Source organism: Chaetomium globosum, genomic scaffold (genome assembly GCF_000143365.1).
Source record: "Chaetomium globosum CBS 148.51 scaffold_4 genomic scaffold, whole genome shotgun sequence".
Classification (NCBI taxonomy): Eukaryota; Fungi; Ascomycota; class Sordariomycetes; order Sordariales; family Chaetomiaceae; genus Chaetomium; species Chaetomium globosum.
Window position 1 is genome coordinate 3,025,394 of NT_165979.1, and position 14,692 is coordinate 3,040,085.

A 14,692-nucleotide genomic window follows, 5' to 3' on the forward strand; every position below is an offset into this window, starting at 1 on the left:
AGCTCGCCGTCTGGTTCGACGGCGGCTTCGGGGAGCAGGCCGGGCCAGTGGACGCCGGGTGTGAGGGGGAGGGGGAGGGGTGGCCCTGGGGTTGGGCTGGATAAGAAATCGGATTAGGGGTTGGGTGATGAAAGTGGGGAGGGGAGGGAGATACGGGGACGCTGTTTATCTACAGATGGTGGTCGTATGGCGACTGATATGGATTGTTGCTGTGGGGTATCTTAGCATTGCGGTGCAGGCGTTGTATTGTTTTAGCGGTGGCGATGTTGACCGCGGCCATGGCCTCTTTTTTTGTATATAGTAGCAGGCAATTAGATCATGGCATGTCGGCTTGGGTTTTGTCTCATCTGAAGTAAACCTCTTGAATTTGGAATGTTGCATGTTTCTCCTTGATACAGGAACCTAATGCCATAGACGAAACAAACTATAAGTTTAGGTGAAAAATTCTGCATCGAGACACATAATACGTAGCTCTCGAGTTTGTTAAACTATCATTTGATAATTGTTGCAAAGTGATCTCTACTGTGTAAGACCGAACCTTGTTGATTTGCGCCAAGAATAGCCTGCCTTCAGCAGCTTGTCATGCATCGCCGATAAGGAACCTTATCGCCGGACCCGAAAGTCGGAATCGCGGGCTGCGACCGCGACACCTTCGCAACACTCTCCCTTTTGCGCCGGCGTACCTCATTTTACGAATACACTATCCAATTTACCGACTGTATACGTACGCCTTCCGTCCCAAAACGACCGACTTCGTCCCACTCCGAGCGAACATCCCGCGCCGCGAAATGCCACGACCGTCACAATGCCGATTTGTATAGAATGTCGGCACCCCGTCAAGACACTCTGGCGCGAGGGCGGCGGCGACAAGTCGGGCGGGCACAACATCCGTTTGACAGTATGCAAAAACTGCGGCCGCTTCTGCGACAAATACGTCGAGCACGATTTCGTGGTGTTGTTTATTGATCTGGTCTTGATCAAGCCACAGGTACGGCAGCAGTCGGGACTGGGACGCAGGACAAGGGGACTAATACAAAAGGGGGGATTAGGTGTACAGGCATTTGCTACATAACACATTGATGAAAGAGGAGGACCAGTTTGCGGTAGGTTATTATCCGCGTTACAATGGCCCGTGTATATCAAGCAAGGACGAAGAGAGGACTAACGAGCCCCCCCTAGCCCTCGATCATCCGCCTCGGCGTTCTCCTTTTGCTCTTCGACGTCTATCTCACCTGGGCACGTATCGAGCGCCAATCCGCACCAGCCGACCCTCCCGATATAACCGACAATGAAAATAACTTTGGCCGACTTGCCCAACAACCCATAGTCTTCCAATACATGTTTTTCCGTACGCCTCCCCCCAGACCCATTCACCATCCCCCCCCACCACACACCACCCATCATCCCAAACCAACCAACCCACTAACCAACCTTGGCGGACACACACATACACAGTAATCCTCTGCACGCTCTCCACAATCGCCTTCCACGGCTCCATCCGCTTCCTCACCTCATCACGCTACTCCCCACTCGCCGCGCTCGGCCTGTTACCACGGTACTCGCGGCCTAACTCAGTCTCCACGGCGCTGCTCGTGTCGTCGTCGACCAAGCTGTTCCCGATCCTGATGGTGATCTGGGAATACGACGTGCCCGCGGCGGCGCGGTCGCTCGGGTGGGCCGTGGTGGCCAACAACGTGGAGGCGCTCAAGATCCTGCTGGACTGCGGGTACGGCGTCGCCGCGCTGCTGGCCATGGCCGGTGCGGTCAGTCGGTGGGCGATGGGCCGGGCGGTGCTGTGGGCGGCTGGGTTGGAAGGGGTGGACTCAGCGGGCGAGTCCGGGGTTGCGGAGGACGGGCGCGCCTTTGTCGCGATGCTGATGTACGCGAGGGAATGGGCGGGCAGGCTGGCTGTTGGTTAGGTGCCGCGCAGCGCGAGCTTGAGTGTTCCCGTTCCCGTTGTGCGTTAAGCCTTTGTTTTCTTATCCGAACTGTTCTGCAAAGTTGTCATGAGATGAGTGATTTCTTCCTTCTTGACATGATGCAACTGTGTTGTATTGGCCCGCCTCTGTTCTGCCAGGGGGGCTGTCTGTTGGATGTACAAGTCCAAAGCCAACCCAAATGTGAAATATCAAAAACCCGTTATATGCCCGCCTCGCGCCCAAAACGCCGCCCCGCATCTGTATGGAATGCCGTGGGTATTCGTACAACGAGCCGCTGAATATGGTCCCGCCTCGCGCCCGTCTTGCCGCCCGTCTGGCCGCCCCCGGAAATCCATCTTAGTGGTGGATGTACTCCTTGCGTAGGTCCGACCGTCGCGGCTCGATGAGCGGGTGGAGCTGGGCGAGGAATGTAACAGCCCACATGAGGAAGCAGCTGGCAATGGAGAGGATGATGGAGGAGCGCCAGAGCCTGGAGAGAGATGAAGTCAGTACAACATCATCAAATGACGGGCGTGGGAGTTAGGGAAAACATACACTTGATTCTCGCCCTTGGGAGAGAAGAACCATGCTGCAAGAGCCATGGCAACAACTATCACGAAGCCAATGATGACACTCCACCTGCAAGACTCGGTGTTAGCCAGGAGCGGACGGTTCTATGGTGGTGTGCAGGGCTGTCGCGTACCCGTTGGCCATTTTGCCGGTCTATTATGCGGGATGATTTGACTGCTTCGATTGACCCCGGCGGACGTAGTGTTGTTGAGTGCGAAACGGTTTGTTGGCGGCCGAGAGAAGCGGCGTTGCTTATTCGGTGGTTGGTTGCGCGGCGTTGGAGGTTGGCGGAAGCTCACGCCGCAGCAACAAGGCAAGCTGCGGACCTTGGCGACTGCCCTTAGTCATCCGACTGACCTACCTTGTAAGATTACCTTACACCTTACGAACATAACATTACGACTTCAACATTTCAACCCACCTCATACTTCCGAATGCCGAACAACAAAGCAGCAATTAATAGAGGTGTTGAGGTGTCAATAGGTGCTTAGGTAGTACGATCCTGACTCTGGCTAAGTAATACTTTCGAACCCCGACTTCCATCACGAGACCGATTTAATCAATCAGTTATTCTCATACTTCAACCCCGACTCCTGCCGGATGGCGCCGTAAATTCCGGCGATGTCCCCCTTCGCCCCGTCGTGTTCCTTCACCTCGGCCAGATGCGCATCCGCCACTTCGAGGTTCCTCATCCGCACGCCACAGGCCTTGGCCAGACTAAGGGCATGCCTCGCGTCCTTCCTTGCAAGGTCAACGGGAAAGAGTGGGTAGTCCATCTGGTGGTACGCCCCCGACAGGATGCGAGTCGAATAATCCGCAAACGGACCGGGGAAGAGACTCTCGATTAAGTCATGCATGTATTGTGTTCCGAGCCCAGACTTCTCCGACAGGACCAGGGTCTCAGAAATCTGCTCGACCATGTTTGCGATGAAGGTGTTGCCGATCAGCTTCAGCTGGAGCGCTTTCTCATAGGGCTGGTCGCTCATGTCGATCTCGCTTTTGGCCATGACACCTTTGAAGTACTGTCGAGCCTTTTGGACCGAGGCCTTGGGGCCTGCAAGGACACCGATGAGCTGCCCGATCTCGCCCTTGGCAGGCGCTCCAAACACCGGGGCGGCGACGAACTCAGCACCGCGGTCATGGAAGAGCTTGGCGACGCGTACTGTGGTGTCCGGGTGGATGGTGGAGCACTCTACGAAGAGCTTGCCCTTGACGTCGACAGCTTCGAGGATCTCGGCTGCCACGCTTTCCACCACATCGTCCTTGGCGAGGATCGTGAAGATGATATCTGCCTTGGCAACGCCCGCAGTGACCGAGTCGATAATTTCGACCTGGCCAGTCGTAAACTTCTCGCTGAACTCGACGGACTTCTGCTTGGTGCGGTTGTAAATAAGAACGGGGTGTTCGACATCTCCCTTCTGTACGACGTTTTTGCACATCCCCTGGCCATGTTAGAACTCCTTCTTCGCATGGTCGGCAATCTGTGCACTTACCCGGCCCATGTTCCCCAGGCCAATCCACAAGACTTTCGGCGCCATGTTTAAGGGAATTAATACGTAGGTTTCTAATGTCCGTGCTTACAAAATGTTCAAAATACCAGGAGGTTGCGGATGGGGCAGATGGTGTTGACAAGCGGTTGTGTTGGGGAATTCGTTGTGTGTCACTTCTAGGTTTTATCAAGGGCCTTCCCTCCCTTATAAGTCGGGTAATGGACCGGGCCACTTCGCGGGGAAACGCTTTCCCCTCTCGCCATAACCTTGGGAACAACCTCGGAAGGAAAGGCTTACAAATGGCAACCACGAGTTGCCCATGCAAGGTCGGAATCACCTCTCTAGTGAGAATCAAAATGAGCCTTGCCTTCCCACATTGGGGTGGGTGGCTTTGAGTTGCTGCTTTCCTGTCGCCGGGTCATCTATACTATACAGTACGACCCCAAAATTATTCCATCATCGAACCGCGGGATAACTTGGAACCTGAATCAAGTGCGGGGCAGCAGACTTCAGCTCCTGCTGTTGCTGGTTGCGTAACCTGTGGTCAGTTAATAAACGCGGCTAGCACCTGCGGGGTTCTTTCCGCCATGGAAGCATCACGGATGCTTCTCGTGAAGGTCCAATTGCCCAATCATTCATCAATGTGAGTTGCCGTCAAGAGGGACCTTGCCGACCGGGACATCTGCTGGCCCACTCTAGACTTCCTGGTTGCCGCTGGTTGCCAAGAATGTCAGTCAGTTCCACTTTCCATTTGTTATCTGATGATCTGATAATTTTGCTTGGGGAGGTGAAAGAACAAGGGTTGTTAGTCGGTGGGTTTTCTCCTTCCTTGACTCACCATCATCGCGTTCTTTTCATCCTGCATTCCGCTCCCCAAAACGTAATGCTTGCCACCTGTATCTGAGAGCTGATTCATTAGCCGGGTCACCTCGAAAAGGGACCCCGGGAAACTTCCTTGCGCGCTTTTAAAATTCGCATGGCAATGTTCGCCAACTGTGGTGGCGCTTGGAAGAGAGCATCCTTAGTGGCCCAGGTGAGGCAGAGATATTCTGTTGTTCTTTTAACTCAATTACCTCTCGTCTGACGTCCAATCAGGCTTCTATCCGCAGGGAGAAAGGGTGTCACTTATCGACTGCTGAGAATGGCGCTCGATCTGGAAGGACGAGCGCTGGTGGTGCGTCTGAGAATCGACATCCGTCTGCTACAGAGGGAAAACAGAAAAGAGAGTCGGACAGGGTTAGCGACGCCAATACCTCAAGTACCTCGAACCCTACTAACCGTGGACAGCAATTTCTAATCTCTGTGCTTGAATCATCCGCTACCAAACGCGATGCCAAGGCGTATATTCAGACTTTTGGCTCGTCCCCAGGCTCGAGCCTAAAGAAGACGCCAGCTTTTACAACTGTCTTGAATGACGGCCTTCGTGGCCAGAGCGATGTTCCGCGCTTTGTCCAAGGCCCCGTGAAAGCTTCCGCGACAGATACTAACGAGGTGCCGCATATTGCCATCGTGAAGCTCATGCACCCACAAACTTGGGACGACGCTCTGCATGATGGCGTAGCCAAGACACTTACTCAACTACGGGACCTCGGTCTACGGAGCGTTATTGTTCTCGACTGTGACCTGGGGGAGCGCGATGGCACACAGCAACAGGAAGTCACTTCTGAACAAACGGACCGCATCATCCGAGCCATTGGCCGGCACGGCTCTCCAGGGGCGGAGCTAGTAAGCTCAACCATCTGGAAGACCAGGGGGGTGTCGGAAAACACGTCTCTAGTACGCCCTACGGATCTCTTTGTCGGATTCGGACGAGGTTTCACCACACCCCTGAGACACGGCCATATTGTAGTCGTGCCACCTCGCGCTCTCTGCGAAGAGACTTTGACATTTACAAAGGCTGACGCAGACGATGTTGTCTTTGCGTTGGCGCACTATTTTTCGGGCCTGCAGTTCGATAAGGGGACGCTGACGGAGGGGAAGGTTGAGAGCAGTTCTGGCCATGTACGGAACGCTTTAGTGGATCGAATCATCGTCATTGACCCCCTGGGCGGTATCCCGGCGAGCGGCCATGGAGACGGTGCACGGGTATTTGTGAACTTGGAAGAAGAGTTCGACAGACTCCAGGCCGCCCTTATTTCTAAAGGAGCAAGCCGATCCACAAGCGAGCACCATAGACCGGTCAAACGACCTCAAGGCCAGGCATGCGAGGAATCTGAAACTTGTCAAGAGAGCATTGGCGATACTCCCCTCGACTGCCTCGGCCGTTATCACCAGTCCGACCGAGGCGGCAAACCTACGAGCCCGACCCCTCCCGGCAAACGAGGCCACCGTCGGGCAAATTGCTGGTGAGGTGAAGACGAGGAGGTGGCAGAATCCGATCATCCACAACTTGATCACTGACAGGCCGATCTACTCTGCCTCTCTCCCCATCGGCAGAGTTAAACCCACAAGGGGCAATGATGAAAGGTCGCGGGGCCAAATGCCAACAACAACCCTCGCAAAGAAGGGCCTACCAGTTACAATCTTTCCTCATACACACACAGGGCGTTGGACACCCCCCAAACCAGGCGGGAGCCGACTTAAACTCACAGATACCTGTATCGACCTGCCACGGCTTGTCCACCTCATCAACGATTCATTCGGCCGGAAACTCGACGTCGAGCACTACCTGCGCCGGGTCGAAGATAGCCTCGCAGGCATTATCATTGCGGGCGAATACGAAGGAGGGGCCATTTTGACCTGGGAGCGACCCTTGGGCATGGACGAGGCGACGGCCCACGCCACCGGCCGGTTGGTCCCCTATCTTGACAAGTTCGCGGTGCTTAAGAGAAGTCAGGGTGCCGGTGGCGTGGCCGACATCGTGTTCAACGCCATGGTGCGTGATTGTTTCCCCGGCGGGGTGTGCTGGCGGAGCAGGAAAAACAATCCGGTCAATAAGTGGTACTTTGAGAGGTCGTGCGGCGTTAGGAAGCTGCCTGAGAGCAATTGGGCCATGTTCTGGACGACGCCGGAGGCAGCGACGAGCCGGCAGCTCATGGGGGATTACGAGGATGTGTGTAGGAATGTGGTGCCGTCTTGGGAGGATACGAAACCGGCGGATTAGGATGAAGGCATGTTTGCGGGATGAGACTTTTGAATCTGTACATACAATCAAGCATATGGATTTCGTGACCTGAAACCGTTGTTTGCCAAGCAAGGGGCTGCTGCAGGAAGTGCACATGTGGCTGAGCATTTGTGTTGACGACAGATGAAAGCGGTCACCCCGGGCATAATGACGCGGCCAATCATCCAAGCTTTTGTCTCGATGCAGCAGGGATTGGCAGGTCTCAAGTGTGGGGGCTTTGTTCCCTGCAGCTTGGCCCCCGAACGGCTTGCAAGGCAGAAGAGACCCAAACTGCATCACAACCAGAAACCTTCCTTTCCCACATCAACCTGCTAACAACGAAAGCTTGTTGTCGCACATTTTTGAACAATAGATCGCAAGCCTACCACGAACCGCCAAGATGGATGCGTTCAAGGGATTCCAGAAAAGCCTCACGTACGAATACCCAACAATCGAGGGGTATGGACGATTCGAGGGACAACAACATAACTGACACCGAGGCAGCTCGCTGGGTGGGCAAATCACCCCATTTGCCTCGCGCACCTTTCAGTACACAAAGGAGCAGCTGGGCCAAGCTGAGGACAAGGTTCGCGACACTTGAAGATTTTCCCCGGTTTAGAGGCAGTGGCTAACACCAGAACCCACAGACCCAGCTCCCGCCCGACTACATTGACCTCGAGAAGCGGGTCGATGCGCTCAAGGCAGTTCACTCGAAGATGCTTGCTGTGACGTGGGTTTTCCGATTCGTGTCCGGTTTCGCAGATAAAAGGTTGGGCTAACGACTTCGAAACAGCTCCCAGTACTCGAACGAGGCGTACGACTACCCGCCCAACATCAAGGAGACCTTTCAGGACCTTGGCCGCACCGTCAGCGAGAAGGTCACGCTCCTCTCGAGCGCCACCTCCCCTGCCGAGGCGCAGGCCGCCCTCACGGCGCCGCCCAGCGCCAAACCGCAGCCCAAGACGTTCCACCATGCGATGGCACGCGCCTCGCTGGCGGGTAGCCAGACTCTGCACCAGCAGCACACGGGCGCGGGCGAGGACCCGTTGGCGACGGCCCTCGAGAAGTACGCGCTAGCCATGGAGCGTGTCGGTGAGGCCCGCCTCGCCCAGGATGCCCAGGTCCAGAGCCGCTTTTTGGCGGGTTGGAACACCACCCTCAACACCAACATCCTGTTCGCCACGCGCGCCCGCCGCGCCGTCGAGAAGGCCCGTCTTACGCTCGACGCCGTCAAGGCCCGCGTCAAGGGCACCACCTGGAAGATGGCTGGTGCGGGGCCCGCGTCGCCCCGCTCGGCAGAGCCGCATGATGATCATGAGCTGAGCCCCGAGGCGCAGGAGGAGATCGAGAAGGCCGAGGACGAGTTTGTCACCCAGACGGAGGAGGCCGTGGGGGTTATGAAGAATGTGAGTTTCCCTTTGTGCCCCCCCCCCCCCTTTAATTTGTTGGATTCCATCACTGATATGTGCCTGCCCAGGTCCTCGACACCCCCGAGCCGCTGCGCAACCTGGCTGAGCTGATCGCGGCGCAAATGGAGTTCCACAAGAAGGCCCACGAGATTCTGAGCGAGTTGGCGCCCATCGTCGATGGGCTGCAGGTCGAACAGGAGGCAAGTCGCGCTTCGGCCTACGCGTTGCATTGAGAAGGGAGAGACAAGTGAAGAAGGCCATTGTTGCTGACACGCCAGCTTCCTCACTTCAGGCGAGCTATCGCAAGAGCCGAGAGAGCGCCTCCTAGGCGGGGCGCGACGGAGACACCGGGGGGGTTCAGCGCTGGACTGAGATGCCAAGCCACAGCAGAGCATCGTGTGCGAGGTCGGGTTTGTTTGCACAAGGGTTCCGTGGTATGGGGATTACCCCGCGGGGTTGTTGTTCTATCTATAAATACGCAGTTTGGTTGACCCGATGTGGTTGGTTTTATTCTTCTGGCCGGGCCGTTTTATCTTATCCTTCTCGATTTTGGAGGTGATCGCTGTAGATCCAGACTCGCCCAATCTTAGCCCAATTTTAGCCCGCTGTGTAGACCACATTCTGTCTACTCCTGTGCTTGTTGTGACGAGAGGAAGCCAAGAGCACAACCAAGATCATTCTTATCACAATGAGCTTTTGAGCTTTCACAATGAGCTTATTTCCCCGGGGCAATCGCCGCGGGGTCGGCATGCGCACCACGATAGGCGTCTACCCCGCCTTAGCCATTCATTCAATTACGGGCGTGTGGCTCAGTTGGTAGAGCGTTCGCTTAGCATACTACTCTGTATGCGAAAGGTCCTGGGTTCGATTCCCAGCTCGTCCACAGCTAATCTTTTGCTGGATAGCCATAGTATCTTTTTTCTTGTGACTGTTATTTTCATGCCTTTTGAGTCTGAGATTGACTTGGAAAAGGGTTTAGACGGATGTTTTACCTATAAAAGTTGAGTTCTCCTCCTTGAACTGTAGCGTTTTCCTATTTGAACTGTAGTGGTCCGTGCGCAACACTGCAAAACGTCGGCTAATTAGTTCTGCCGCTTGATGCCTGCCACACAGCATCACAGCATAACACCCGAAGCAACGTTACGATTCCACAACGGCGCAGTGAGAATACCCTCATTTGGGCATCGAGAATGGATTATTTAAGTGCTAATTTTTTGATTTCAGGTTTTCTTATTAAATATATGTCATTGCGCAGTCTGCAGGACATGGAGGAGTTACCGGCTTCACTCCAACCAGAGGCTGTCTTGACAGGGTCTCCTTATGGTGCACCTGCACCACCAAGCATCCCGCCAGGCCACCGTCTCCTCACTGGCCCGGCTTACGCCTCCTGCAACGAGCTCTTGCTTGATCTGAACTTTTAGGGGAAGTCCTATGGTCTGGGATTTGTGAAGAGGCGAGCTTCGAATTGAGAGTTTTGCGTATTTTCCTGAATCAGGGCTTGAAGAACTTCTTGGTATTCGTGCGTTCTGCTGGATGAAAATGGTGACTATTGGAGCGAAGTTCCATGATTTGTCTCCAAAGTAGGGCTCCGAATCATGCAGCTCACCGCCTTCCCGTTTTGGCTGACGCACGGACCACTACAGTTCAAATAGGAAAACGCTACAGTTCAAGGAGGAGAACTCTAAAAGTTGGAAGAACAAAGGTCTGCTTGATAGTTCAATATTACGCTTCGTCAGAGGTTTGGTGTCTCACATCCCTTGTAAATTACGGCCTTGGCGACACCCCACCTCAGCCTCGTCTCAAGTGGGACCGCCACTGATTGCACCGCTCCCAAATCCCTGCAGCCTGAGGTCATCCACCTGACAGTGCGCGCCTCGGAGCTCCCTTCAAGATCTGCCCACTCTCTGTACCGTCCAGCGACCCGACAAGCCATCCACCCGCACACAGCGCTGGAAGGCAGAACACATTCAATATGGTATGTTTCCCTACCGCTTTCTATTCTATTTGGTACGAAATGAAAGCAAACAAAGCGCTAACCTGCCCAACTTTTCTTGCAGCTGCCCCTCGGGCTTCTCAACGCGGCGCAAGGCCACCCCATGCTAGTCGAGCTCAAGAACGGCGAAACACTCAACGGCCACCTCGTGCTGTGCGATACATGGATGAACCTGACCCTACGCGAGGTCGTGCAGACCAGTCCGGTGCGTTTTATCGGCTCCTTCCGACCCCTCGATACTCCGATGGTGGATAGTTCGATGGACTACTTGCTGACTGGATGCGGTGGTAATAGGAAGGCGATAAGTTCGTGCGGCTGCCTGAGGTTTACGTCAAGGGGAATAATGTGGGTTTGGATTCTTCTGATATCCTGGCTGGCTGGGGCGGGTTGCTGACTCAACGGCGAACAGATCAAGTACCTGCGGGTTCCGGACGATATTATCGATGTTGTTAGGGACCAACAGAGCCAACAGGGCGGCGGTTACCGCGGTGGGCGTGGTGGTCAAGGGAGAGGAGATCACGGTGGTCGGGGTGGCGATAGGGGGCGTGGTGGGAGAGGGCGAGGAGGTGGAAGGGGTGGAAGGGGCAGAGGGTCATGAGGGGATCTTTGGGCGTCCTAATGTTTGATGAAGCGTAGATGAGGAAGATGAGGAACCGGCACTACTTCCGTTTCCGAGTCAGGATGGGGGTTGGTTTAGAAGCTGAAACGGGTTGGGAATCCGCCATGGGCGACGGTAACCACCAGCTTCGTGATGGGTATTAGTGGATGCGACGACATGCGGCGGATCATAAGTCCTCGCTTCTCGGTCCAGAAGTTGCTATTCCTCGCAGCTAGCGACCGGTTGCACCCCGTAGCCCGGAGGAGTAGCGGAGGAGAAATGAATGCCATGAGACTTACCATGATCCACGTGACCTGTATTGTCTCTAAGCCGGTGGCAGGGGTGCCCGTCTGACTGACACCGCCTTATTTTTTCATCCCGGCAGAATCTTTTGACCGAATTGATAAACTGACAGAAATGGATTTTTGATGGACTGATCGCCGTGAATATTCAACGTAGATACGAAGGTCCCCAAATTCGTAAACGCTGATGAGCACCGACTTCATACATGTCTTCGAAAAGGAATACCCAATTGTTGGCATTTTTATAGCACGGTCTCTATCCACGCAACCCCTTCCTTCGGGCCCGTCACCAACTCGTACCCCTCGCCCGCCTCATCCGCCTCATGTCGGCAAAACGTGTAACCGTCGACGCGCTCTCGCGGGCTTTATGCCCGTCAATTGACGGAAACCTACTACCACAAGCCATCTCCCTACCCGCACTATCTGCCAAACGCGGCCGAGTGACCCACGGGCAACATGATGCCGGGTTGGGCTCAGGCTGTCGAGCCAGCCAGGGGCGTGGCATACACACCAGCAGGCCCATGGGGCAAATCCCTAAACGAGAAAAGTTTCCGCAATGGGCCACCGCTCCTAGACCGCGACCGCAAAAGCGTGTGACGGAGGAAAAGCCACGGGCTGCGCCTGTGTTTGAGCCGTTTCCCAAATGGTCTGCAGCAGAGGTGGCGTCCTTATTTCCAGATGGGGAGTCTACAATTATGCCGCAGGACGCTCCCGAGTCAACAGCAAGCCGTTCGAAGACCGACTCTCCACAAGAGGCAGGCCAAGCAACCGCAGAGAAAGACCGCGACACCACAGGCCAGGTGCCTAAGGATACACGCAAACCCAGGTCCAGCCTCGAAGCCCTCCGACACAAGCCGTGTGAGCGCATCCACCTTATGCCAGTCAACTTCAACTTTCCCGCCGGAAACGGTCTACGCTACAACGCCGACTATATATGAGGCACTCCGCAACCTACGCAGCTGGCCGCACCAGGGGCAAGCCCAAAAGATACGGCGCCTCGTCAAGTACTTGGTGGAAAACCGTGGGGAGCGGCCCAACGTCTTTCTGTACGAAGCGCTGGTCGCGGCGAACTGGGACCCGGCAACAGGGTCGGCGGACGAACTGGCGGAAATCTACAAGGAGATGCGGACGGCGAACATACAGCCATCGCAGGCGTGGTACCATAGCGCGCTGAGGGTATGTTTGGAGGAGGGACGAGTTGGTTCGGAGAACGCCACTAACCTGGCCGCCAGCTGCTTGCAATTCATCCGAACTATCTCACCAGGAAGACCTACCTGCTGAAGTTGGAGGAACAAGAGATGGAACTCACTGACGATGGCAAGGCGAGCGTCGCTCTGGGACTGCTGCGCGACGGCCAGAATGAAATGGCTCTGGACTATTGGGACAACATGCGCAGCGCGGGGACCCAGATCCCTGAATGGTTGTCGGCTACTTTTGTCTACGTTCTGGTCTTACGGGGATTCATGGACGAGGCGGTCCAGTTATTTCGCCAGGTACTCGAGATGGCAAAGGGCAATTCCAACGGTGTACCTCTTTCCTTCTGGTCCTATATTCTGGACGAATGCAGTAGGGCCCTTCACTACGAGGGCACAAAGCTGGTATGGGACGAGATGGTTTCGCCGGGGAAGCTCAACCCTGCCGACGGCATCGCGCTTAATGTCCTCAACACAGCCGGCCGCCACGGCGATACGGTGCTCGCCACGGCCGTCGTCGAACTCCTCTCGGCCCGCGACGTCAAGCTCGGGTACCACCACTACGAACCGCTCCTCGAAAGCTACGTGCACGCCGGGAATATGGAGTTCGCGTTCCGTGTCCTCGGCATCATGAACGACGCGGGCATCCAGCCAGACCAGCCCAGCACCCGCGCCATCTTCTCCGTCCTGAAGGACTCCGCCCGGCGCCACAGAGGAAGCCATCCGGATCATCCACAGCCTGGGGCGCGTACCGGTGGCGGCGGTCAACGTGGTGCTCGAAGCTGTCATCGCGGCGAGCGACATGGCCAAGACACTGGACGTATACCGAGAGGTGTGCGACCTGTGCCAATCCGGGCCGAACCACCAGACGTTTGCGCTGCTGCTGGCCCAGTGCCGGCGCGCGGAGCAGGCCGTGTTCTTGGTGGCCGAGATGGACCGCTTCTCGGTGCGCCCGTCCCCGCCCATTCTCGACAGCCTGGTCCGCTGCTTCGCGCGCGACGGCAACCTCGGCGTCGCCCTATTGTACCTTGACGAGATGAGCCGCTACGCTACCGCGACTGCTACCGCGACTACCACCGCCGCCACTGCCCCCGGCTCGGCTTCGTCCTCGTCATCGTCGTTGTCTCCATCTTCATCCCCGCCTCCGTCCACCTGGGTTAGCGAGGCCACTCTGATCACCGTGCTCCGCCGGTGTTACCGCGAGAAGGATGAGCGGGCGTTTGCGCTTGTTGCTGAGGCACAGAAGAGGGGCATGTCGGTGAATATGGATATGGTGCGCAGGCTGGAACAGTCGTCGCAGGGGAAGTTTGAGGATGAGCTCGATGTGTAATGGCTGGTGATGTCGAGGTGCCGCTGTATACTCCCTGTATATCTATTGTAATGTACAACATCCAGTCTCCCTCGAATATACTCAAATTCTGAATATTTGTACCATATTTTCGACCTGAAGCTGTGGTTGCTCAACCTTGTGACGAATAACAATAAACAATAAAAGACGGCCCCTTATTTCCGGCACTATTGGGTATATAATATGCTTGATTACGTGGGGGTTGTAATCCGGTGGTTGTGAGACCCGACTGCCGACAGCCCCGGAGAGATTGTGCGTCACCTTGCATCATCTTCGGGGACGGCCCAACCAGTGAACCAAGCGTGTGCTGGCACTCGAAAGTGGCCGAGCATCATCATCCTGACCCAACCCCCGATTGCACTGGGCATCTGTCGTCCCATCAATGCGCACACGCAGTCCTCTTATCATGATCAGGGCAATGCGGTGCAATGCTTAGGTGCATCTAGATTTTACTATTCTCGGAGTTGGGACGCGGCGGAGCAGTGAGCAAACAAATGTTGAGACCAGTCGAAGCTTTAAAGGATTCAAATAATCCATGCCAGGCGGTTGTCCTCCCCCGGATCGTCTGAGCCACGCACCAGCTTCCCGAGCCGTTTAGCCACTCCGTCGTGGTTCATTACAGGGGTGTTGGCCCTTGCAGGAAGGGCACCATTGTGCTGGAACGTCGCCCTGATGTTAATTGGGTATGGTGCTCCCGGAGTTGCCCACTTACGTCCTCCATGGTCTCAAGTCCGATTCCTTTATCTTACCATCTCTCCCCCGTCGCA

General features: G+C 55.6%; 6 protein-coding genes and 1 non-coding gene across 7 annotated transcripts; 5 read left to right on the plus strand and 2 right to left on the minus strand.

The window, feature by feature from the left end:
* Positions 1–805: 805 nt before the first annotated feature.
* Positions 806–1,919, plus strand: CHGG_04703 (uncharacterized protein; the record flags this gene model as incomplete). The annotated part of the gene is made up of 3 exons (XM_001223916.1): positions 806–988; positions 1,180–1,348; positions 1,456–1,919. 3 exons carry the CDS (start codon positions 806–808, stop codon positions 1,917–1,919), a joined length of 816 nt encoding a protein of 271 aa, XP_001223917.1.
* Positions 1,920–2,276: 357 nt separating this feature from the next.
* On the minus strand, positions 2,277–2,633 carry CHGG_04704 (uncharacterized protein; the record flags this gene model as incomplete). The annotated part of the gene is made up of 3 exons (XM_001223917.1): positions 2,277–2,409; positions 2,475–2,558; positions 2,623–2,633. The coding sequence occupies 3 exons, from the start codon at positions 2,631–2,633 to the stop codon at positions 2,277–2,279; spliced, it is 228 nt and encodes a 75-aa protein (XP_001223918.1).
* A 419-nt stretch (positions 2,634–3,052) lies between these two features.
* Positions 3,053–4,027, minus strand: CHGG_04705 (uncharacterized protein; the record flags this gene model as incomplete). The annotated part of the gene is made up of 2 exons (XM_001223918.1): positions 3,053–3,907; positions 3,983–4,027. 2 exons carry the CDS (start codon positions 4,025–4,027, stop codon positions 3,053–3,055), a joined length of 900 nt encoding a protein of 299 aa, XP_001223919.1.
* Positions 4,028–7,482: 3,455 nt separating this feature from the next.
* CHGG_04706 (uncharacterized protein) lies at positions 7,483–8,819 on the plus strand (the record flags this gene model as incomplete). The annotated part of the gene is made up of 6 exons (XM_001223919.1): positions 7,483–7,517; positions 7,587–7,668; positions 7,730–7,812; positions 7,876–8,488; positions 8,560–8,691; positions 8,784–8,819. The coding sequence occupies 6 exons, from the start codon at positions 7,483–7,485 to the stop codon at positions 8,817–8,819; spliced, it is 981 nt and encodes a 326-aa protein (XP_001223920.1).
* A 470-nt stretch (positions 8,820–9,289) lies between these two features.
* Positions 9,290–9,374, plus strand: CHGG_11304. The gene has a single exon. It is a non-coding gene; the product is annotated as a tRNA-Ala (tRNA).
* Positions 9,375–10,463: 1,089 nt separating this feature from the next.
* Positions 10,464–11,082, plus strand: CHGG_04707 (uncharacterized protein; the record flags this gene model as incomplete). Its single annotated transcript, XM_001223920.1, has 4 exons — positions 10,464–10,466; positions 10,549–10,689; positions 10,779–10,829; positions 10,894–11,082. 4 exons carry the CDS (start codon positions 10,464–10,466, stop codon positions 11,080–11,082), a joined length of 384 nt encoding a protein of 127 aa, XP_001223921.1.
* A 758-nt stretch (positions 11,083–11,840) lies between these two features.
* On the plus strand, positions 11,841–13,907 carry CHGG_04708 (uncharacterized protein; the record flags this gene model as incomplete). Its single annotated transcript, XM_001223921.1, has 4 exons — positions 11,841–11,975; positions 12,063–12,560; positions 12,617–13,411; positions 13,470–13,907. The coding sequence occupies 4 exons, from the start codon at positions 11,841–11,843 to the stop codon at positions 13,905–13,907; spliced, it is 1,866 nt and encodes a 621-aa protein (XP_001223922.1).
* Between the last annotated feature and the right edge of the window lie 785 nt (positions 13,908–14,692).